Here is a 23154-nt window from a genome sequence, read left to right on the forward strand (position 1 = left end):
CAGTGGTTTCCCTGGTTGACTCAAAACAGTAAAGGGCCTTTTGGAAGGCAACTGAGATCTCAGTCCAGTTCTTTTATCTTTAGTTATAGTTTTTTCCAGTACAAATGGTTTTGGAATAAGGCACTGATTCAGGCAAAGTTTATACATAGGATTTGGGGTTTCCCCTCCCTATTTGTTTGTTTGTTTTCCGGTATTCTCTGTTTGTCAGGGACCATCGTTGCCCTGAACTCTGTCCTCATTTTGGCTAGCAAGACTGCAGTTTTCTTTTGGAATTTTAGCCACTTTTTGTGGTAACTGTTTGTCCCTTTCCTTAGACCAAATGCTATTAAGAAAAAAAGATGAAACTCAGACTTACCCAGTGTCATGCTTCAGTTTTTGTCTCTCTTCCAGAACTGGCTTTTTTGTTTACTGTTGCAGTGCCTTAGGTTCATTTTGTCTGTGTGTGCTCTTCAGTGTTTTAGTTGTTAGAGCACCAGTCTAGTAGGAGTTCATTCTGCTGTCCTGGAATTGAAACTCACATTCTTTTACTTGAATCTGTTTTTGCCTTTATAACTCAAATGGGTTTCTTGAAGTCAGCATTAGTTGGTTCTTTGATTTTGACCAGTCTAACAATATGGCTCATTCCACTGGAATATTTAGACTATTTATGTTTAATATGATTACTGATAGGATTGAGCTTAAGTTCACCATCTTAACAATTGTTTTTTCTATTTGTCCCAATTGTTCTCTATTATTTTTCCCCTTTAGTTTCCTTCTTTTAAATTATTTCAGTGTTATTTTAGGATTATGTTTTATTACCATTATTGATTTATTAACTCTACTTCATTTCAATATTGAAAGGTTTATATTTCTTTAACCTATTATAATCTACCTTCACATAACATACTACTTCACATTTAATATAAGAACCTTGGATCGGTACATTCAGTTCATCCCTCCTATCCTTTGTGCTGTCGTCCTGTGTTTTACATGTGTGAGAGTGTTGTGAGAGAGATCTATGTATGTGTAAACCATAGATATCAGTCAAGGTCCAGTTAGAAACTATACCACTAATTTAAGCAGGGAAAATTAAAGAATTGTTAATTAGTAAAATGTTATTAACTACTAAAAGAGGTTAAAAAGGACTCCATGGTACTCAGAATTAGTGAGTACAAAAAAGTAGATCTGTACCTAGAGAATTGGACAGTGAAGGGACTAAAGACTTAGGAGAGTTCCAAACCCTAGGCTGAGGTTAGACCTCTTCAAAGAAGATATGACTGCCACAAAGCATATAGCATTCACGTGGTGAAGAGCCTTGCCATCTGATTTAGGCCAGAGCAGATCTGTAACGTCATCTCACTGTTGCAGGAGTAGTACTTGTAATCCGGAGCTGGCATATTAAAAGCAGCCTGACGAGGGGGAGGCAGCTGCCTGAGAACAAGGCAGAACCAGTGCAGCAGTGGCTGCGGGTGGGGGAAGACGGTTACGTGAGGCCAGTTGAAGTTGCTTATAGAAGAGTGTTGTTGGGTAAGGAGTGTGGCCTGAGGATAACAGCCAAAGATGCTGCAAAACTGACGTCAGCTTGGGGCGTTCGTGGTTGAGATGTGGCTTAAAGTGGTCCAGGAGGGCTGCTGGGGCTTGGCTCTGAGTGGAATAAAAAATGGAAAGAGGACTGGACCTGGAGAGGTGCCTTCCTGCTATTCTCATCTTGCAGAGTCACTCTAACACCTTCTTTTGGTAACGTTAGGCCTAACATTAGATCAGTTAGCAAAGGAGAAATTTTGACAGGGTCCAGCTCCTATATGTCATAACAGGTAGATTTGTAGCTGAGAGATAAAATTGGTATCTGGTGAAATACACTGTTAAATAAATTTTGCATTTAAATTCTTAAAGAAACTTAAAAATGAGAAAATGTCTTTTTATATTAGTTTCTATATTCTATCAGATTTGGTTTGCTTGAAAAAAAGTCTTCTTTTGTCCTTTTTTTAAAAAAAAAATTCAACTTTTTGCTTTGAGATAATGGTGGTATCACACATAAGAAGTAATTCATAAACATCCTTGTGTACTCTTTTAGGTTCTACCAGTGTTCATGTCTTACATAACTATAGTATGAGATCACCACCAGGAAATTGACAGTACTACAATCTACTGATATTATTCCGTTTTCCTAATTTTTTACCCTTTTATAATCACATTCCCCGTGTCCCCAAACCCTGGCAACTGCTACTCTGTTCTCCATCTCTATGACTTGGTCAGTTTAACTTTTTATGTTTTATAAATCATACAGTATGTAACCTTTCAGGGCTAGCTTTTTTTTTTCATTCAGCATAATTCCCCTGATACCTATGTAAGTAGTGGCATGTAGCAGTAGTTCCTTTATGTTGCTGAGTTATGTTTCACAGTATGGATGTAATAGAGTTTGTCCATTCACCTACTGAAGGACATATTAGTTTCATTTTTAGCTATTATGCATAAAGCTCCTTTGAACATTCATGTACATGTTTTTTGGCATATGAGTAAGTTTTCATTTCTCTGAGATAAATGCTTAAGAGTTTAATTGCTGAAGCATATGAGAATTCTTTGTTTCATTTTTTAAATTGAAATATGATTTACATAAAAATTTAATCATACACTTTTAAAGTGTATGGTTCATTGGTTTTGGTATATACACAAGATTGAGCAACCATTATCACTGTCTAACCCAGAACATTTTCATCACCCTAAATGATCATTAATAATCATTCCCCTCTCCTAATTCCTTGTAACTCCCTAGTGGCCAATAATCTGCTTTCTATTTCTATGGATATTCCTATTCTGGACATTTTATATAGATGGCATCATGCAATATGTGACTATTTATGTCTGGCTGTTTTAGTGTAGCATGTGTCATCTATGTCGCAGCATATTTCAGAATCCATTCTTTTTATGGCTGAATAATATTCCATCGCATGGATATACAGCATTTTGTTTATCCATTTTTTACCGTAGACATTTGGCTTATCTCCACATTTTGGCTATGGTGAATAATGCAGTTGTAAACATTTATGTAGAAGTTTGATTATGAACATTTATTTTTAGTTCTCTGGAGTTTCTACCTAGGAGTGGATTGCAGTGGTAACCCTATGTTTAACGTTTGAGGAACTGCCAAACTGTTTTCCAAAGAGGCTGTACTATTTTGTAGTTCTACCAACAATATGTGAGGATTCTCCACATTGCCATCAACACTTGTTATTTTCTGTACTTTTGATTATAGTCACCCTAGGATGTGTAAATTGATTTCTTATAGTTTTCATTTGTATTTTTTCTAATGACTAGTCGTGTCTTTTCATGTGCTTATTGGTCATTTATGTAGTTTCTTTGGGGAAATATTTATGCAAACCTGTTGTCCATTTAAAAATTATAATAGTTGTCTTTTTGTTGTTCAGTTCTAAGAGTGTTTTATATATTTGAGATACTAGACCCTTATCATATATATGATTTGCAAATATTTTCTCCCGTCTGTGTGATTTATCTTTTACATTTTTTGATAAATTGCTTGTGTTTTGTTATCATGTCTGAAAGACTTTCTAATCCAGTGTCATGAAGATTTACCTCCATTTTCTTATTTAAATTGTATACTTTTAGCTTTTACATTTAAGTCTTGATACATTTTGAGTTAGTTTTTGCATATGATGTGATATAGAGATCTAAAGTTCTATTTTTGTGTGGGATATCTAGTTATCTTACCACCGTTTATTGAGATGGCTGTTCTTTTCCCAGGGCACGTAGGCACATAGGCATATTTCTTGATTCTCAATTCTGTTCTGTTGATCTATATGTCTTATCTTTTTCCAGTACCACAGAGACTTGATTACTCTAGCTTTGTAATAGGTTTAGAAATTGAGAAATATGGATCCTCCAATGTTATTCTTGTTTTTCAAAATGATTTTAGCTATTCTAAATCCCTTGCACTTCCATGTGAATATTAAGATCTGCTTCTCAATTTATAAAAAAAAAAAAGCCAACTGTTATTGTTGATAATGATTGCATTGACTCTTTAGATTAGTTTGTGGATTATTGCCATCCTAACAGTATTATGTCTTCTAATCCATGAATGTGGGATATCTTTCTGTTTATTTAGGTCTTCAGTTTCTTTCAACAATTTTATAGTTTGAACATTGAACACTTTTTAGTGTAAAAATACTGAATTTCTTCTGCTAAATTTATTCTTTTTGATGTTTTTGTACATAGAATTATATTCTTAATTTCCCTTTATAATTGTTTAGTGCCTAGTATATAAAAATTCTTGTCTAGGAAATCCCATGAACAGAGGAGCTTGGCAGGCTTCAGTCCATGGGGATGCAAAGGTCAGACATGACTTAGTAACTAAAACAACAACAACAGTATAAAAATACAGTTGACTTTTATATATTGATATTATATCCTTCAACTTTGCCAGACTCATTTATTAGCTCTTTCTTGTTTTTGTTGAATTCCTTTCAGTTTTCTGTAAACAAGAGCAAGTCATCTACCAATAAAGAGTTGTATTTCTTCCTTTCTTTTTTTTTTTTTTTTTCCCTGAACCGGCGTCTCAGGGGACCGCACAGGCGGCCGCCGGGCCAGGTAAGCGCCACCAAACGGTGCGCGCGCGTGTGGGCCTAAGCTCACGCCGCCTCCGGACGCGCTCACAGCCCGCCCTGAGAACCGAAACCCGGGAGGCGCGTCCCCTTCCTTTCTGATCTATGTACCTTTTATTTCTTTTTCTTGCTTAGTTGCCCTGGCTAGAATATAGAATGTTAAATAGAAGTGAAGAGACTAGACATCTTTGTGTTGATCATAGGGGGAAAGGTTTTAGTCTTTTGCCATTAAGTGTGTTAGCTTTAGATTTTTCATAGGTCCCCATATGTAATTGAGGAAATTCTCTTCTATACTTTATTTTCTGTTTTTAGTATAAAAGGTATTTGATTTTATCAGATAATCTTTCCTTCTTTCACCTATTGAGATGATCATATGTTTTTATTGTTTGTGTGTTGAACCAGCTGTGCGTTACTGGGGATAATTTTCATTTGCTTATGGAGTATAATCCTTTTTATATGTTGCTGGATTTGGCTTGCTAGTATTTTGTTGAAGATTTTTACATCTGTATTCATAAGAGATAATGGTCTGTAGTCTTCTTTTCTGTTATGTCTTTGTCTGGATTTGGTATCACAATTGTATTGGCCTTATAGAAGGAGTTCCTCTACTCTCTGTTCTTTTTTTTTTTTCCCTTTCCTTTTTGTTCTTTTTTTTTTTTTTAAGTATCTGGTCAGTTACTTTCGTGGTCAGCTAATGACTAAGCAGAGATTTCTTTAACTACCTGAATCTGCTAAGTCTCCCAGTCCTTGCTGAGGTCTCTGTGTATGTATTGTGGCATACCTTCCCCTCTCAGTTAGGTGGACAGTTGACAGCTTTGCTTTAGACTTCACTTCTTATGTGTGCTATACGTGCTAAATCACTTTAGTCGTGTCTGACTCTTTGCCACCCTATGGACTGTAACCTGCCAGGCTCCTCTGTCCATGAGATTCTCCATGCAAGAATATTGGAGTGCGTAGCCAATCCCTACTCCAGGGGATCTTCCCAACCTAGGGATCAAACCCAGGTCTTCGGCATTGCAGGCAGATTCTTTTTTTTTTTTTAATTTTATTTTATTTTTAAACTTTACAATATTGTATTAGTTTTGCCAAATATCGAAATGAATCCGCCACAGGTATACATGTGTTCCCCATCCTGAACCCTCCTCCCTCCTCCCTCCCCATACCATCCCTCTGGGTCGTCCCAGTGCACCAGCCCCAAGCATCCAGTATTGTGCATCGAACCTGGACTGGCAACTTGTTTCATACATGATATTATACATGTTTCAATGCTATTCTCCCAAATCTTCCCACCCTCTCCCTCTCCCACAGAGTCCATAAGACTGTTCTATACATCAGTGTTTCTTTTGCTGTCTCGTACACAGGATTATTGTTACCATCTTTCTAAATTCCATATATATGCATTAGTATACTGTATTGGTGCAGATTCTTGACCATCTGAGCCACTGGGGAAGCCCTTCTTCATTTCTTATGAAGAGCTTCAATTTCAGCAGAGTTGAGAGCTTAGAGTTTCTCAGGTCTTTTCCTGAGCATATGTGCAACTCTGGGCATGCATGTGATCTTGTATATTTCTAGAAATATGCCAGTTTTTCAAAGTTCCTCTGTAAATCTCCTTCCCCAATTTTTTTGTTTAAGGTTTTTGGTTGTCTGTTGTTTGCTCCAGCTGTTATCTACTGTCTTAGGCAGCAGTGAAGTTAAAACAGTTGCCTGTAATTTATCTCAGCTGGGGAAAGTGTTTTTGTACTGGGCAAGCTTGTAGTCAGATCAAGTTAAAAACAGACTTGCAAGTGGGGTCTTTCAGGGAACCATGAGACAGTCAAATGACAGTTCTCTGGGAGTGAACTCCAGCTTGGGTCTGTCCCTCCCGGTGCTGGCCAGGCCACTGCAGGTAAAGGGGAAAGCGACTGCAGCATGTTTCCAGGCTCCGCAGTGCTGGAGAGCTGGGCATAGGGCCGGGGCAAGTAAAATGCCCCAGGGTCACAGCCTAGTCTTCTGATTGGGATGTTTGCCGCTTTCCTTAAACAAACCCTCCCTGTGTTACTGCAGCTCTTTGAGTTTAACTTCTAAAGTTTTATTCATGTAGCTTATGAATAATTTTTGGCAGTATTCTTGTTAATTTTATGAAAAGAGAATTTTTGGAGGTCCTTACTCTGCCACTTTTCATCTGAATTTGTAGTTTCATTAAAAACTTCCAAATAATTTTTCAGGTTGGCTATACCATTTTACATTCTCCCCTAGCAGTGTGATTGTTCCAGTTTCTCCACATCGCACCAGTGTTATTTTGATGTCGTTATTTAACATTTTTTTCTTCATTTTGATAGATGTGTGGTTTTATCTAATTGTGATTTTCATTTGTATTTCTCTAATGCCTAATAACATTTGACATCTTTTAAAATACTTGTCATCTTTATCTTTTCTTCAGTGAAATGTCTGTTCTTGGCTATTGTACATTTTCTATTTGGGTACTTTTTTCTAGTTGTAAGAATTTTAAGAATTCTTTATATATTCTGGAAACCAGTCCTTGGTTGTATATGTTGTTTACAAATATTTTCTCCCATTGTATACTTTCTATTTTCATGTTCTTTTGCAGAGCGAAAGTTTTATCTTTTGATGAGGTCCACGTTAACAATTTTTGCTTTTATGTATCATGTTTTTAGTATCAAGTATACTAATCCTAGGCCCTAAAGATTTTCTTCTGCCTTTTTCCTCTAAAAGTTGTATACTTTTTTACTTTACATTTGTCTTCATAATTCTGAAATATATATATAATTTTTACCTTCTGGAATTAGAGTTCTTCAGTTCAATTCAGTTCAGTCACTCAGTTCTGTCCGACTCTTTGCAATCTCGTGGACTGTAGCATGCCAGGCTTCCTTGTCTATCACCAACTCCTGGAGCTTGCTCAAACTCATGTCCATCAAGTCAGTGATGCCATCCAACCATCTCATCCTCTGTCATCCCCATATCCTCCTGTCTTCAGTCTTTCCCAGCATCAGATCTTTCCCAAGGAGTCAGTCCTTTGCATTGGGTGGCCAAAGTATTGGAGTTTCAGCTTTAGCATCAGTCCTTCCAATGAATATTCAGGACTGATCTCCTTTAGGATGGACTGGTTTTATCTCCTTGCAGTCCAAGGAACTCTCAAGAGTCTTCTCCAACACCACAGTTCTAAAGCATCAATTCTTTGGCACTCAGCTTTCTTTATAGTCCAACTCTTACATCCATACATGATTACTGGAAAAACCATAGCTTTGACTAGACAGACCTTTGTCAGTAATGTCTCTGCTTTTTAAGTTGTATAGTGTTTTACTCTGCTAAAAGTTGTTTAGTTTCTTACTTTACATTCTGCGTCTTAATTCTGATATATACACACACACACACACACACACGTATATATAGTTTTCTGGAATTAGAGTTCTTGGTTGCCGGTTACTTCTTTCCTTTCAACATTTTCTTGGTGTCTTTGTCTTCTGGCTTGCATACTTTCTGAAGAGACATTCCTGTATTTCTTCCACAGTATGTAAAGTGTCTTTTCTCCTTGGGCTACTTTGAAGAATTTCTGTTTCTTATATTGGTTTTCAGGAATTTGTTATGATTTGTTATGATTCGCTTGACATATGATTATCCTTGACATTCATTGAGCATCTTGGGTTTTTGTCTTTGTTGTTGTCATTGTTTAGTCACCAAGCTGTGTCCGATGCTTTGTGACCCCATGGACTGAAGCACACCAGACTTCTCTGTCTTCCATTATCTCCCGGAGTTTGCTCAGATTCATGTCCATTGAGTCGGTGATGCCATCTAACCATCTTATCCTCTGCTGCTCCTGTTTCCTTTTGCCTTCAATCTTTCTCAGAATCAGGGTCTTTTCCAATGAGTCAGCTCTTCACATAAGGTGACCAAAATATTGGAGTTTAAACTTCACCATCAGTCCTTCCAATGAATACCCAGGGTTGATTTCCATTAGGATTGACTGGCAGTCCAAGGGACTATCAAGAGTCTTCTACAGCATCAGTTCTTTGGCACTCAGCCTTCTTTATTGTCCAACTCTCATCCATACATGACTACTGGGAAAACCATAGATTTGACCATATGGACCTTTGTCAGCAGACTGATGTCTCTGCTTTTTAATACACTGTCTAAATTTGTCAGAGGTTTCCTTCTGAGGAGCAAGTATCTTTTAATTTCCTGGCTGCAGTTAACCATCCACAGTGATTTTGGAGCCCAAGAAAAGAAAATCTGTCACTGCTGCTTCTTTTTCCCCTTCTGTTTGCCATGAAATGATAGGACTGCATGCCCATCTTAGTTTTCTTAATATTGAGTTTCAAGACAGCTTTTTCACTCTCCCTTTGCATACCTATCAAGAGGCTCTTTAGTTCCTCTTGACTTTCTGCCCCTAGAATAGTATCATCTGCATATCTGAGGTTGTTGCTATTGTTCCTGGCAATCGTGATTCCAACGTGTGATTCATACAGACTGGCGTTTTGCATGATGTACTCTGTCTGTCTGTGCCTGCTCAGTCACTCAGTCATGTCCGATTCTTTGTGACCCCATGGACTGTAGTCCGCCAGGCTCCTCTGTCCATGGAATTTTCCAAGCAAGAAAACTGGAGTGGATTGCCATTTCCTTCTCCAGGAGATCTTCCCAATCTAAGGATCAAACCCACGTCTCTGGCTTTTCCTGCATTAGCCCGAGGAGTCTTTACCACTGCGCCACCTGGGAAGCCCTAGGATATACTCTGTATATAAGTTAAATATGCAGGGTGACAATATACAGCTTGTCTTACTCTTTTCCCAAATTTGCACCATCAGTTGTTCCATTCAGAACATGACCCGTCTGTCTTGCGTGGCCCTGCATGGCATGGCTTATAGCTTCATTGAATCACACAAGCCTCTTCACCACAACAAGGCTGTGATCCCTGAAAGGTTGTGTCTTTAGAGCTAGCATCAAATTTGAAATTTTTAAACATTATTTCTTTAGGTATTTATTTCTATGCCCTTAGCTCTGGTCCCTACTTTTGGGACTCTTACCTGTTGTTAGCTTGATATTGTCCCATAATTACTGACACACTGTTACAGTTCTTTTCAGTCTTTATTTTTTTTAATGTGCTTCAGTTAGGACAAATTAAATTATGTTTCTCTATTTTCAGAGTTAGTAATATTTTCTGGTTCAATATCTAATCTGCTGTTAATCCCACCTAGTAGGATTTTTATTTTTTATATTTGATCTCTAGAAGTGCTATTTGGGTCTTCTTTATATGTTAACATTTGTCTTACAATGTTAATGTTTTTCTTTGAATACCTGGGTATAATTATTATTTATGTTTTAAAGTTTTTATTTGCTAATTGCTTTATCTGTGTCATACCAGATCTATTTATGTTAACTATTTTTTATCCTGGTTATTGTTCATATTTTCCTGATTCTTAGCACTTTTTCATTAGATGCTGGACCTTATAAATGCTAATTGTTGAGTGTTACACTTTGTTATCTTCCTTTTTGTGGTGCTTTGTTCTGGCTTTAAAATTATTTGCAATTTAGTTTGATCCTTTCATGGTCTGTCTTTATGCTTTGTTAGGACAGGTCTAGAGTAACCTCTACTGTAGGGATAGTTTAGCCCTATTACCCACAGAATGCCTTTTGAGCATCTCATTTAAATGCACAAAGTGATCAACAAGGATTTGGTACCCTTGCTGCTCAGAACTTGAGTGCTTTCTAGCCCTGTATGAGTTCTGTGGACTGTTCAGTTGTTAGAATTTTACAATTCAGCTAAGAGTCAAAGGTTGCCTTGAAGTTTTGTTTTCTTTTTTCAGTAGTGCTTCTCCTCCAGAACTGTAGTCCACAAGGTCCAGCTGCCTTGGGTTCCCTGAACTGCTGTGTATCTTCATAACTCAGTGACACTTGCATTCTTTGTTTGGGATCCACGGTCCACAATTTGCCTCTAGGCAAATTGGCCACAATTTCTTGTGAGCAACAAGTGAGTTGCTCACCTCACTTGTTTTCTCTCTCTCTAGCTGCCTCTTGTCAGTATCTGAAAATAATTGTTTCATATAATACATTCAGTTTTCTTATTGCTTATAGCAACTAGGTAAATCTGGTCCCTATTATTTAATCATGACTGGAAATAAATGACTTGTTCCTTTAATTAAAAAAAATTTTTAATTTGGAACAGTTTTGTATTTACAGAAAAGTTGTAAAGATACTAAATACAGAGTTCTGGTATCCAGTTTCTCCTGTTGTCAACATCTTAATACAATTTTTGTAGAACTTTTGTCAAAATTAAGACACTGACTTTGGCATATTACTATTAAGTAAATATCTATAATTTTATTTAAAAAAAAACAGCCAACCATTTCCCAAAGTGGCTATACTGTCATGCATTCTCACAAAATGAATGCATCATTTTGAGTAGAAGAAACAGCTTGATGAAAACCATTAGGTTGAGACACCACCATTTTAACTAATTTGAAATTACAAAAATTTAGAGAAGGGACTTAAAATTGCCAAGCCTTTGATTACAGATGACTCATGATAACAGTAATAACTATAACAGTGGGGTTCACTGATTTCTCTTCTAAGGGCTTTACATTTATTGATTCATTTAATCCTTACAATATCCCAATGTTCTTGATGCTATTATCCTCCAGTTCCTTAGATTAAGAAAGTGAAAAGGTCACTGATTTTCCCCTGCTCACATGGCTAAAAAGGTACACGCTGTCTGGCTCCAGGACCTACTCTCTGATCCATTCTGCCAAGGATGATTGTTATCGGTTGCACATCAGAAAAACCTGAGATGGCCTTGGGCATCTATATTTTGAAGACCACTGGTGATTCTTATGTGTAGTCAGGATTGAGAACGTTCTAAACTGCTGCTTCTTCATTATAATGTAGATAAATTTAATGTGTTAAAATATACTTTTTTATTTTAATGATAATAGTGAATAATTTAGTTCTTGTTTTGACTCAGACATTTTAAAGTCCTTTTATATAGGTAGAATGTTCAAACTCTTGCACAATTGCATTCATCTCATGCACTAGCAAAGTAATGCTCAAAATTCTCCAAGCCAGGTTTCAACAGTATGTGAACCATGAACTTCCAGATGTTCAGGCTGGATTTAGAAAAGGTAGAGGAACCACAGATCAAATTGCCAACATCCGTTGGATCATCGAAAAAGCAAGAGAGTTCCAGAAAAACTTGTATTTCTGCTTTATTGACAATGCCAAAGCCTTTCACTGTGTGGATCACAACAAACTGTGGGAAATTCTTAGAGATGGAAATACCAGACCACCTGACCTGCCTCCTGAGAAATCTGTATGCAGGTCAAGAAACAACAGTTAAAACTGTACATGGAACAACAGACTGGTTCCAGATTGGGAAAGGAGTACGTCAAGGCTGTTATATTGTCACCTTGCTTATTTAACTTATATGTAGAGTCAGTTCAGTTGCTCAATCGTGTCTGACTCTTTGCGACCCCATGAACCACAGCACTCCATGGCTCCCTGTCCATCATCAACTCCTGGAGTCCACCCAAACCCATATCCATTGAGTCGGTGATGCCATCCAACCATCTCATCCTCTGTTGTCCCCTTCTCCTCCTGCCCTCAATCTTTCCCAGCATCAGGGTCTTTTTCAATGAGTCAGCTCTTTGCATCAGGTGGCCAAAGTATTGGAGTTTCAGCTTCAGCATCAGTCCTTGCAATGAACACCTAGGACTGATCTCCTTTAGGATGGACTGGTTGGATCTCCTTGCAGTCCAAGGCACTCTCAAGAGTCTTCTCCAACACCACAGTTCAAAAGCATCAATCCTTCTGCGCTATGCAGAGTACATCATGAGAAACGCTGGGCTGGATGAAGCACAAGCTGGTGTCAAGATTGCCAGGAGAAATATCAATAACCTCAGATACGCAGATGACACCACCGTTATGGCAGAAAGCAAAGAAGGACTAAAGAGCCTCTTGATGAAAGTGAAAGAGAAGAGTGAAAACCTGGCTTAAAACTCAACATTCAGAAAACTAAGACCACAGCATCCGGTCCCATCGCTTCATGGCAAATAGATTGGGAAACAGTGGAAACAGTAAGAGACTGTATTTTGGGGGGCTGCAGAGTCATTGCGGATTATGACTGCAGCCATGAAATTAAAAGAGGCTTACTCCTTGGAAGAAAAGTTATGACCAACCTAGACTGCATATTAAAAAGCAGAGACATTACTTTACTAACAAAGGTCCATTTAATCAAAGCTATGGTTTTTCCAGTAGTCATGTATGAATGTGAGTTAGACTATAAAGAAAGCTGAGTGCCGAAGAATTGATGCTTTTGAACTGTGGTGTTGGAGAAGACTCTTGAGAGTCCCTTGGACTACAAGGAGATCCAACCAGTCCATCCTAAAGGAGATCAGTCCCGGGTGTTCATCAGAAGGACTGATGTTGAAGCTGAAACTCCAATACTTTGGCCACCTGATGCGAAGAGCTGACTCATTTGAAAAGACCCTGATGCTAGGAAAGATTGAGGGCAGGAGAAGGGGACACCAGAGGATGAGATGGTTAGATGGAATCACTGACTCAGTGGACATGAGTTTGGGTAAGCTCCGGGAGTTGGTGACGGACAGGGTGGCCTGGTGTGCTGCAGTCCATGGGGTTGCAGAGAGTCAGACACGACTGAGTGACTGAACTGCACTGAACAGATATAGGTAGAACTAGAACTGAAGCACATATTTTGCAGATTACAGAAAAATCAGTTATCTCTCTGTTTTGGTGTCTAGGCACTCTGCCTTTTGTGTAACACATGCAAATATGTGTTTATAGTGTACGGGTGTGTGTGTGTATAATTACATGTTGTTTTCTGGCATAAAGAATTTTTAGAGTAATCTGACTAAGTAATTACATATTGCTTCCTAAGAGTAATGTTTAAAGAATACTTACCTTAAAATATAGACACATTTTAAAAAATAAAATAGGGAATCATTTTGTGTGCACAAAGCAAGGAATAAAATGAATCATAGAATGGTTTAATTGGTTAAATTGTGTTAGGCCCAGAAGGTTAATACCCACACAAAATTGATTTAATCCAGCATGTAGAAATCTTCTTAAATTTATTAATTTTGTATCTTTCTTATTTTTTGTAATTAGACTTTTTAACATTTGATATTAGGCTATAAAATATAGAGGACTAAATTCTGTTTAAAATATGTGAAGATTGATTATGAAGTATAATAAGATAGTAGTTTTTTTTTTAATTTTTATTTTATTTTTAAACTTTACATAATTGTATTAGTTTTGCCAAATATCAAAATGAATCCGCCACAGGTATACATGTGTTCCCCATCCTGAACCCTCCTCCCTCCTCCCTCCCCATACCATCCCTCTGGGTCGTCCCAGTGCACCAGCCCCAAGCATCCAGTATCGTGCATCGAACCTGGACTGGCAACTCGTTTCATACATGATATTTTACATGTTTCAATGCCATTCTCCCAAATCTTCCCACCCTCTCCCTCTCCCACAGAGTCCATAAGACTGTTCTATACATCAGTGTCTCTTTTGCTGAAAATAGTTTATATCAAAATCTAGTTCTCTGGTCTCAAAATCAGTGATACAGATTTATTTTTAAAATTATTATTGTGTGATTTTCATTGGTCACTGTTGTTTTGTTCTGAATAGTTGGCTGCTGACAATTGCATGATGTCTCCACCAGAGAGTGCTAGAGATACTTCAGTGGGGAATGATATTTACTTAGGCTTGCCTGGACTTGTCAGTGGGTTAGACCTTTTTTATTTTTAGGAAAGAATTTGATTTCTTGTTTACAAAATTCCGCTTGCTGTGAAATAAATTGTATATCTTGACAATTGAGTATTTCTACAGATGTTGTAAATGATAAGTGTTTAATCACTTCATTCTTGGTTCTCCTAGCTGTCTTGAAATATCTTTGATTTGATTATTTTGTGACATTATCCTTTAAAAATTAAAAGTTGTGTTTCCTTATACACAGCAGTTGTTGATTTTTCTTAACATTATTAGGTGTTCTGCTGAAAACCTTCATAACTTAAAATGAACTAGATAAACTAGTAATGTGTTTTATGAGCTTAAGAAATAATTGTTTATTGTGTATGCTTTTTAAAATAGAAACTGAATTAGCAAATAATTTTAATATTTGCAATTCTAGCATACAGTATTATTCTCAAAGTATTATTAATTATTTTGTGCTATGCATTTAGAATAGTGTATGAAAGAAAGTCTGGTCCTTTTATTATATTCAATAAATTTCTAAGTGAGCATTTTACAGGGTGACTATTTAGCAGAAGTACTAAACGATAATAACTTTTTCCCCTTCTTTTTTCTAGGTATCTTCACTCAAATAACATAGTTGTGGTTCCGGAAGGTAAATACACTTTCAGTTTTTACTAATAGTTAGGAGGTGCTAGAGTTAAATCTGTGCTTTATAATAGTAGAACAGATTGTCTCTTTAAACCTATTTTGGTTGGAGTATTAGGGAATTTTAATTATAAAACATCATTATTAGTTTCAAAGCTTTTTTCCCTCTAATTAGTAAGTCTAGTTAACAGTTACAATTAAATTTATTAAGTCTAAAATATTTATAATGGTTAAGTAAATTATTATCAGATAAATTGACATTGGGTAAATAATAAAATAACTTCTAGTTTATTAAATCAAGTTAAGCATTTTGGTTAGATAAAAAAGACTTTATATATCATTTCATGAATTATTTATTCAAGTAGTTTTTTACATTGTTTTAACATTTTTATTTGTAATCTTTTTAAAGTTTATATTATATTAAGGTAGAAGTGTTACTTCATAGAATGTTGTTTGATACTATACTGCAATAAAAATGTTTAAAAAAATTAATTTGATATATGCTTTTACTATTATGTCAGCACCAGAGATAGGGATATTAAGTATTAAAATATTTAACTTGCGTAATATTTAATTGCATTAAAAATTGGTCTTAACACTTGAGTCAAATTAATTTGCTCTTACCCTTCTTTTCTCTTCAAAGCCATTGGATCCCTTGTGAAACTGCAATGTTTGGATCTTAGTGACAACGCCTTAGAAATCGTTTGCCCAGAAATTGGTCGTCTGAGAGCTTTACGTCATCTTCGGTTGGCTAATAACCAGCTGCAGTTCCTACCTCCAGGTAATCACCGTCTGTAGCACAGAAGCTTCTTGTCTGTTCCAAGGCTATTTTTATTAATATTTCTCACTTTGTGTCTAGGCAGTGGGCTTTGGGTATATCTGTAAGTTTCTGATTGTCCACTTGTTAGAGGAGGATGGTAAGGAATGTGGATGGACTATGATTAAAAGTCTTTTCCCTGATGCAGATGTAAAAAGACGGCATTTACATTTTTGAGCTGCAATTACTACAGTTGTGCATTGCAGTCAGTGCCCCTTCAAATCACTGCCCTGGTGAATTATTTGTACCAAAAGCTACTTTAGTGTTGAATTTCACATAAGGGAATTTATACAAACTTTGCATTTTAGTGTCTGAAAGCAGATACATGCAGTGTTTTCTCTCATTCTCTAGAGAGGTAAATGATGTACATTAACTTTGATTTAATGTGAATCATACTAGAATTTAGTAGCAGAATTTAAGTTTGAGTTCTTGAACTAATTGTCACTTCTGCCTACTGATCATCCTATTAGATTATGATGTACATATAGACAGTACCAAAATCCTGCCTTCTCCTGAGCTACCATTAAGTCCTTTGACTTTCTTACAAGGGATATTCAGAGACCTTTCTTTGTGAACCCGCACTCTTGGAGATTCCTCTGTCTTATATCATTTCCCATATTTTTAAATCAGTGAAATATGATTTAAAAAATAGCTTGTGCTTCAGGTATAACATGAAAGTACTCTGCATTCAAAAATATGCAGAAAAAAAAATGCAGACACCACTCACATTGGGAGTATTTGTACCTAGTAACTCTTGGTATTCCTGAGTCTTTTAGTGTATCCAAGTGGAATATATGACTCATCCAAAATTACAAATTACTGCCTGCCTTAGAACTTCAGGGATATATGAAACTGTTAAAAATTACTCATGTTAAATCCATGAATGAATTTATAATTTAAAAAATACTTTCTCCAAGGTTTTTCAAGTACAGAAATTTCTAATTGAAACAGTAGTTGATTAATTTTTAGACTTTATGTGCCAACTTTAATGTATGCATTCAATACTGTATACAAAAATGGTATTAGTATAGCAGTTAACTCTGCTTAAAAAATATTTTTTAACTTCATTTAAAGTGTCTTACTTTTTATAACTCTGCTTAGTACAAAAAATTCTAATATGGTGTAGGAGTATGATCTTTGCTTTAAATTTTGTTTTATGTAATCAGACTCAATGGTGCTTCATCATGAAGCTTGATTTCATCAAGTTTATGTATTCACATACTCAGGAAATTAGATTCTCTTTCAGAGATTGTATAGAAAACGTATCAGCAAAGATATACTTTAGATTTTCAGAATATTTTTATATATCAGCTTATATAAGATATAGAGTCAAAATGCATGGATATAATACTGAATATTTTAGATTTGATTGTATTTTTAAATATGAAATTCATAAAAGATATGTTATAGAATCAAAATGCATGGCTATAATACTGTGTTCATAAGCGCCTTTTTCTATACGTTTAAAGAATATATGAGTAACAACTCTATTAAAACATTGTTCTTTGTGTTCTGTTCTTCTGTTTTTTCCTGTAATGTAGAACATTTTGTGGTAAAATGTAGCCATTTCCTTTCATTATATACTCTCAGAGGTTAAGGGTATACTAATAATGTCATTGACTGCTTCCTAATAACAAGTGGAGGGTATAGATTTCCTGGCTACCTTCATGTAATTTAAAATTTATATCTCACCTGTTTCATAATAGATTTGAAGCATTTACTTCTGATTTTATCTCCCTAGCTTATTTCTGTTGCTTGTATTGTTTTTTTGCTTAAATGACATACAGTAGTATCTATGTATTTTGAGTAGAAACTTTTGATTAAGCTATGTATATAGTTTCTTTTTTTTTTCTGGGCCATCATAAATACAATGCTCTAGATCTTACTAATTTTTTAGTTCACTTTATGTATGTCTTTATGAGATAATTTCACTGTTATGATTTGAATGGGAGAGGGGCTTGGTACACATTTACCAAGTGTACCCAATCATTAGGGACATACTATGGAAGAGTATTTCAACTGTAGTAAAAAATGTGAGGAATTGCCATATGGTGTCCATTTAATGACGGTAGACTCCAATTGATATCTGTTAGCCTCTTCTGTGGAGAAGGCAATGGCACCCCACTCCAGTACTCTTGCCTGGAAAATCCCATGGACGGAGGAGCCTGGTAGGCTGCAGTCCATGGGGTCTCTAAGAGTCAGACACGACTGAGCGACTTCACTTTCACTTTTCACTTTCATGCATTGGAGAAGGAAATGGCAACCCACTCCAGTGTTCTTGCCTGGAGAATCCCAGGGACAGGGGAGCCTGGTGGGCTGCTGTCTATGGGGTCGCACAGAGTCGGACACGACTGAAGTGACTTAGCAGCAGCAGTAGCAGCAGCCTCTTCTGTTAATACCTATTCCATGCTATTGGTATAGTCTTATATGTTATATGTATGTGAAAGACTTAATATTTTATTATGTGTGTTTTTTTTATAGTTGAAAAATCTTTGGATGTGATTTCACATTCAGTATTTAAAATTTGAAAATTTGAGAGCAGTATTTGAAACATTTAAAATATCTAAATGGCTAATAGTTTTAAAATTAGGATCTAAGAATGATTACAGGGACTTCATGAATGCCCTCAAATTGTGTGGACAGTTTGGTGTTTGTGAGTACGTACATATTGCTGTAAAGAAGGTCCAGTGTGTTTATGAATTTCTCAAACAGGCCCATCACTCATATAGTTGGTTCTCTTGGATTGTTTGTCAGTACCCATTCTTTGGGAGTGTCCCTTCCCCCTTCTTTTGGATTCCAGAGTACTGCCATTTTTCTCCCTTGTACGTTGCTTTCTCTCCACAGTTCATTGATCCTGGTGTAGGTAATCCAAGCAAGACCAGTTCTCTTCCTGGGCATTTTGAAAGAGACTGTAGGGGAGAAGCAAAGAGAACTAGAGGGAACAGAGGAGGGTGAAAAAGGAAATCAGGCACGCTTTTCTCTCTGGGCTTCTACACAATGCTATGTAATCTTGTGAAATCTGGTAGTAGCCATGTGGGCAGGAAAACAAAGAGAAAAAGATGAAGTAGATACCTCGAAAGAAGATGGAGTCAGAGACTTTTTAAGTTTTCTCTAATTTCCCAATCACTGATTCTGGTCTTAAGGCCCATGAAGTGAAGTGTTAGTTGCTCATGAGTCCGACTCTTTGTGATCCCATGGTCTGTTCATGGAGTTCTCCAGGCAAGAATACTGAAGTGGGTTGCCATTCCCTCCTCCAGGAGATCTTCTGGACCCAGGGATCAAAGCCGGGTCTCCTGCACTGCACACAGATTCTTTACCATCTGAGGTACCAGGGAAGCCCCGTTTAGGCCCATAGACTGCTTAAGCTAGCTCTAATTGGCTCCTGTGAATTGCTACCCAAAGAGCTCCATGTAAAATAGCTGCCCCAAAGGCTTGATTTTTGTTTATTTTGCATAAGTAAAAATTGTATATATTTAAAATGCACAATGTTATATTTTGACATATGTATATATTGTGAAATGAGTACTACAGTCAAACTAATTATCGTATTTGTCACTTCTCAGTTACCATTTGTGTGTGTGTGTGTGTGTGTGGTTCAAACACTTGAAATCTACTCTCTTAGCAAACTCAAATACATAATACATTATTATTCAGTTGCCTTTTAAAAAACCTTTTTTTTTATGGTAAATTTTAAGCAGAATAGAATAATAAGCCCTTATATACCCAATACCTAACTTTAACAATTTATCATGGATTTATCCTCTCTTATGTTTTTCTTTTGTTCTTCATATTTTTATCCTCTCTTTTTTAAAGTTTTTTAAAAATTAGGATAAAATTGACATACAGTGAATTCCTCAAGTGTATAGCCCTGAGTTTTGACAAATGTATGTGCTCATGTAACCAGCATCTTATTTGAGATACAGAACATTTTCATTACTCCAGAAGGTTCTCTTACACCATTTCCAGTCAATCTGTTTGTAGGCAAACTCTATTCTGATTTCTCTTACTATAGGTTCATTTCATCTGTTGTTGAAAATAAATGGGGACATGGAGTTCTCTGTTTGTCACTCAAAGGTTTCAGGACGCATCCATGCTGTTGTATGTGTCACTAGTTCATTATCTTTGTTTTGCAGAGTAGAATACCATTGTATAAACTGCACTTTATGACTTATTTTCCTCTTAATGGACATGTCAGTTTTTTTCTCATTTTGGGCTGTTATCAATAAAACTAATATGCATGCATGCATGCTGAGTTGCTTCAATCATGTCCAAATCTGACCCTTTGCCACCCTGTGGACCATAAGTAGCCAGGCTCCTCTGTGCACGGGACTCTCCAGGCAAGAAGACTGGAGTGGGCTGCCGTGCCCTCCTCCAGGCATCTTCCCGACCCAGGGATCAAACCCACATCTCGTGTATCTCCTGCATTGGCAGGCGGCTTCTTTACCACTAACACCACCTGAATCCCTATAGACATTCTTGTATAAGACTTTTTATGGATTTACATTTTCATTTCTCTTGGGTAAATATCTTTTAGGGGGAATGTGATACATAACGTAGGTATACGTTTAACTTTAAGAAATTGCCCAGCAGTTGTTTTTTTTTTTTTTCCACTAAAAAAAATTTATTTAATTGGAGGCTAATTACTTTACAATATTGTGGTGGTTTTTGCCATACATTGATGTGAATCAGCCACGAGTGTACATGTGTCCCTACATCCTGAGCCTCCCTCCTCATCTTGTCCCTCAGGGTTGTTTCAGTGCACCGGCTTTGAGTGCCCTGCTTCATGCGGCAAACTTGAACTGGTCATCTATTTCACATATAGTAATATACATGATTCCGTGTTTTTTTCCTCAAATCATCCCATGCTCGCCGCCTTCTCCCACAGAGTCCAAAAGTTTGTTCTTTACATTTGGGTCTCTTTTGCTGTCTTGCATACAGGGTCATCATTACCATCTTCCTAAATTCCATATATATGTGTTAGTATACTGTATTGGTGTTTTTCTTTCTGGCTTACTTCACTCTGTATAATAGGCTCCAGTTTCATCCACCTCATTAGAACTGATTCAAATGTATTCTTTTTAATAGCTGAGTAGTATTCCATTGTGTATATGTACCACAGCTTTCTTATCCACTCATCTGCTGATGGACATCTAGGTTGCTTCCATGTCCTGGCTATTATAAACAGTGCTGCAATGAACATTGGGGTACACGTGTCTCTTTCATTTCTGGTTTCCTCAGTGTGTATGCCCAGCAGTGGGATTGCTGGGTCATATGGCAGTTCTATTTCCAGTTTTTGACACTTTTCCATAGTGGCTATACTAGTTTGCATTCCCACCAACAGTGTAAGAGGGTTCCTTGTCCTCCACACCCTCTCCAGCATTTATTGTTTGTAGACTTTTTGATGGCAGCCATTCTGACCAGTGTGAGATAGTACCTCATTGTGGTTTTGATTTGCATTTCTCTGATAATGAGTGATGATGAGCATCTTTTCATGTGTTTGTTAAATGGTTATATTAATACCATTTTATGCTTCTCATGGAAATAGATGAGAGTTCTAATTACTCTGAATGTTTGCTAGTATTTGATATTATCTTTTTTTTGCTAGTATTTGGCTTTGTTTAACTGTAGTGATGGAGAAGTTGTATTGAGTTGCTTTAATTTGTATTTAACTGAATTTGTCCTTCCCTCTTGAATAGGGGTATTCCAAATCTTTCTGAATTGTAGGCGGTGTCTCCCTGCTTTACAGACCACCGTGATTAGGTTGTTGAAGAATTCTCTCTGCTTTCTAGTTCTGCCCCTTGCTTTCTGTGCCTTGAAAGCTGTAATAGCCTTGCTGCCCAGTCGCTGGCCTGTGTATGGCAGCCCTGTTCTCTAAAAGTGGGTCTTGCTTCTGCAAAGTTTCTCTTGGTTTTCCTGTTACCTTCCATTTCAGGCTTTCCTCAGCTCAAAGCCTGGAGGGTTTTGTGGAGATGGTCTCAACTCTCTTCTCTTGCCTCCATTTTTGGTGAAGATTAGTACTCTTGCCTAGAAAATCCCATGGATGGAGGAGCCTGGTAGGGTGCAGTCCATCGGGTCGCGAAAAGTTGGACATGACTGAGCGACTTCACTTTCACTTTTCACTTTCATGCTTTGGAGAAGGAAATGGCAACCCGCTCCAGTGTTTTTGCCTGGAGAATCCCAGGGACAGAGGAGCCTGGTGGGTGCCGTCTATGGGGTCTCACAGAGTCGGACACGACTGAAGTGACTTAGCAGCAGCAGCAGCAGCAGTGGGAAAGAGTTTGTGTGTGTGTGATTGGCGGCGGGGCACAGGTAGTTCATGAAGCCTCTGCCTGTGTCTGGGGCTCCTCTGGATTGTATGCTAGTGTGCCAGTCCACGTATAGCCCTTCAAAGCAAAGTTAGACTGCTTTCTCTTTAACCCTTGTCTGTGGCAGATTCTTTATCCTCCTGTTACAGTCAAGCGTGTTAGCCACTGGGAACCTCTTCTCTTTTAAAATATGCTTATCATTTTTTGGGGTTGATTCAGGTTTCTGGGTGTTCTCAGTCTCTGACAAATTTTAAAAGCTGTAATTATGTAGCTTTTCCAGTTTCTTTTCATGGTTAGGGTTTAAGTGACAACTCTCTTGACTTTCTGTTTTCTTCTTGGAATTGAGGTCTCGTCCCTCACAGGCTATTGCAATTTGGGTTTTGTTTCTGCCTGCCTTTCCTTCTCTACCTCCTTTTTGTTTCCTTTTGGATTACTTGAGTATGTTTTAGTGTTCCATTTTATTTCCTCTACTTTAGAGGAAAAGTTTAGGTTTTTCTTTAGAATTTACAGTATGCACCCTTAACTTATTGCAGCTTACTTGGGATATTGTACCACTTAACATAAATTTTAAGAACCTTCCAACAGTATACTTCCATTTACCCCCCTTCCTTTGTGTTATTGTATCATATATTTTATCTCTACATACTTATGAACCCTACAATATATTTATTTTGCAGCAATCAGTTGTTTCTAAAGGGAATCACAATTTAAAAAAAAGATATTCTTTGTATTTACCCATTATTTACCATTTCCTGTACTCTATTCCTTCTTGTAGATCTCTTTTTTGGTATTATTTCTCTTCAGCCTAAAGTACTTTGTTTAATATTTCTTGTAGTGCAATTCTCCTGGCAATGAACTATGATCATTTCTCTTTCTGTGAAAATGTTCTTTATTTCACCTTGGACTTTTAAGGATATTTTCTCGAGATACAGGATTCTGGGTTGACAAGATGGTTTTTTCCTAAGCACTCTTAAAGACAATCTTTCATTGTTTTCTGACCTCATTGTTTCTAATGAGCAGTCAGTTGTAATTTGTAGTTTTGTTATCCCATATGTGTGTTTTCCTATGGCTACATTAGATATTTTCTCAT

The 23154-nt window shown here is 37.0% G+C and overlaps 1 protein-coding gene across 19 annotated transcripts in view; it reads left to right on the forward strand.

Annotated features, from left to right (window-relative positions):
- LRRC28 (leucine rich repeat containing 28) overlaps positions 1-23154 on the forward strand; it is a 193982-nt gene that overhangs the window by 29753 nt on the left and 141075 nt on the right. For all 19 annotated transcript variants that reach the window (XR_015150156.1, XR_015150155.1, XR_015150162.1 and 16 more), the window contains exons 4-5: positions 14912-14949; positions 15586-15723. Coding sequence is in view for 10 of the 19 variants with exons in the window: in XM_086364826.1 (XP_086220952.1) it covers positions 14912-14949; positions 15586-15723 (176 nt within the window). In the remaining 9 variants the exon portion in view is untranslated. The remainder of the gene's footprint in view (positions 1-14911; positions 14950-15585; positions 15724-23154) is intronic.

This window comes from Bos grunniens, chromosome 21 (genome assembly GCF_055505025.1).
Source record: "Bos grunniens cultivar Pamir isolate PY7600 chromosome 21, Bosgru_T2T1.0, whole genome shotgun sequence".
NCBI lineage: Eukaryota > Metazoa > Chordata > Mammalia > Artiodactyla > Bovidae > Bos > Bos grunniens.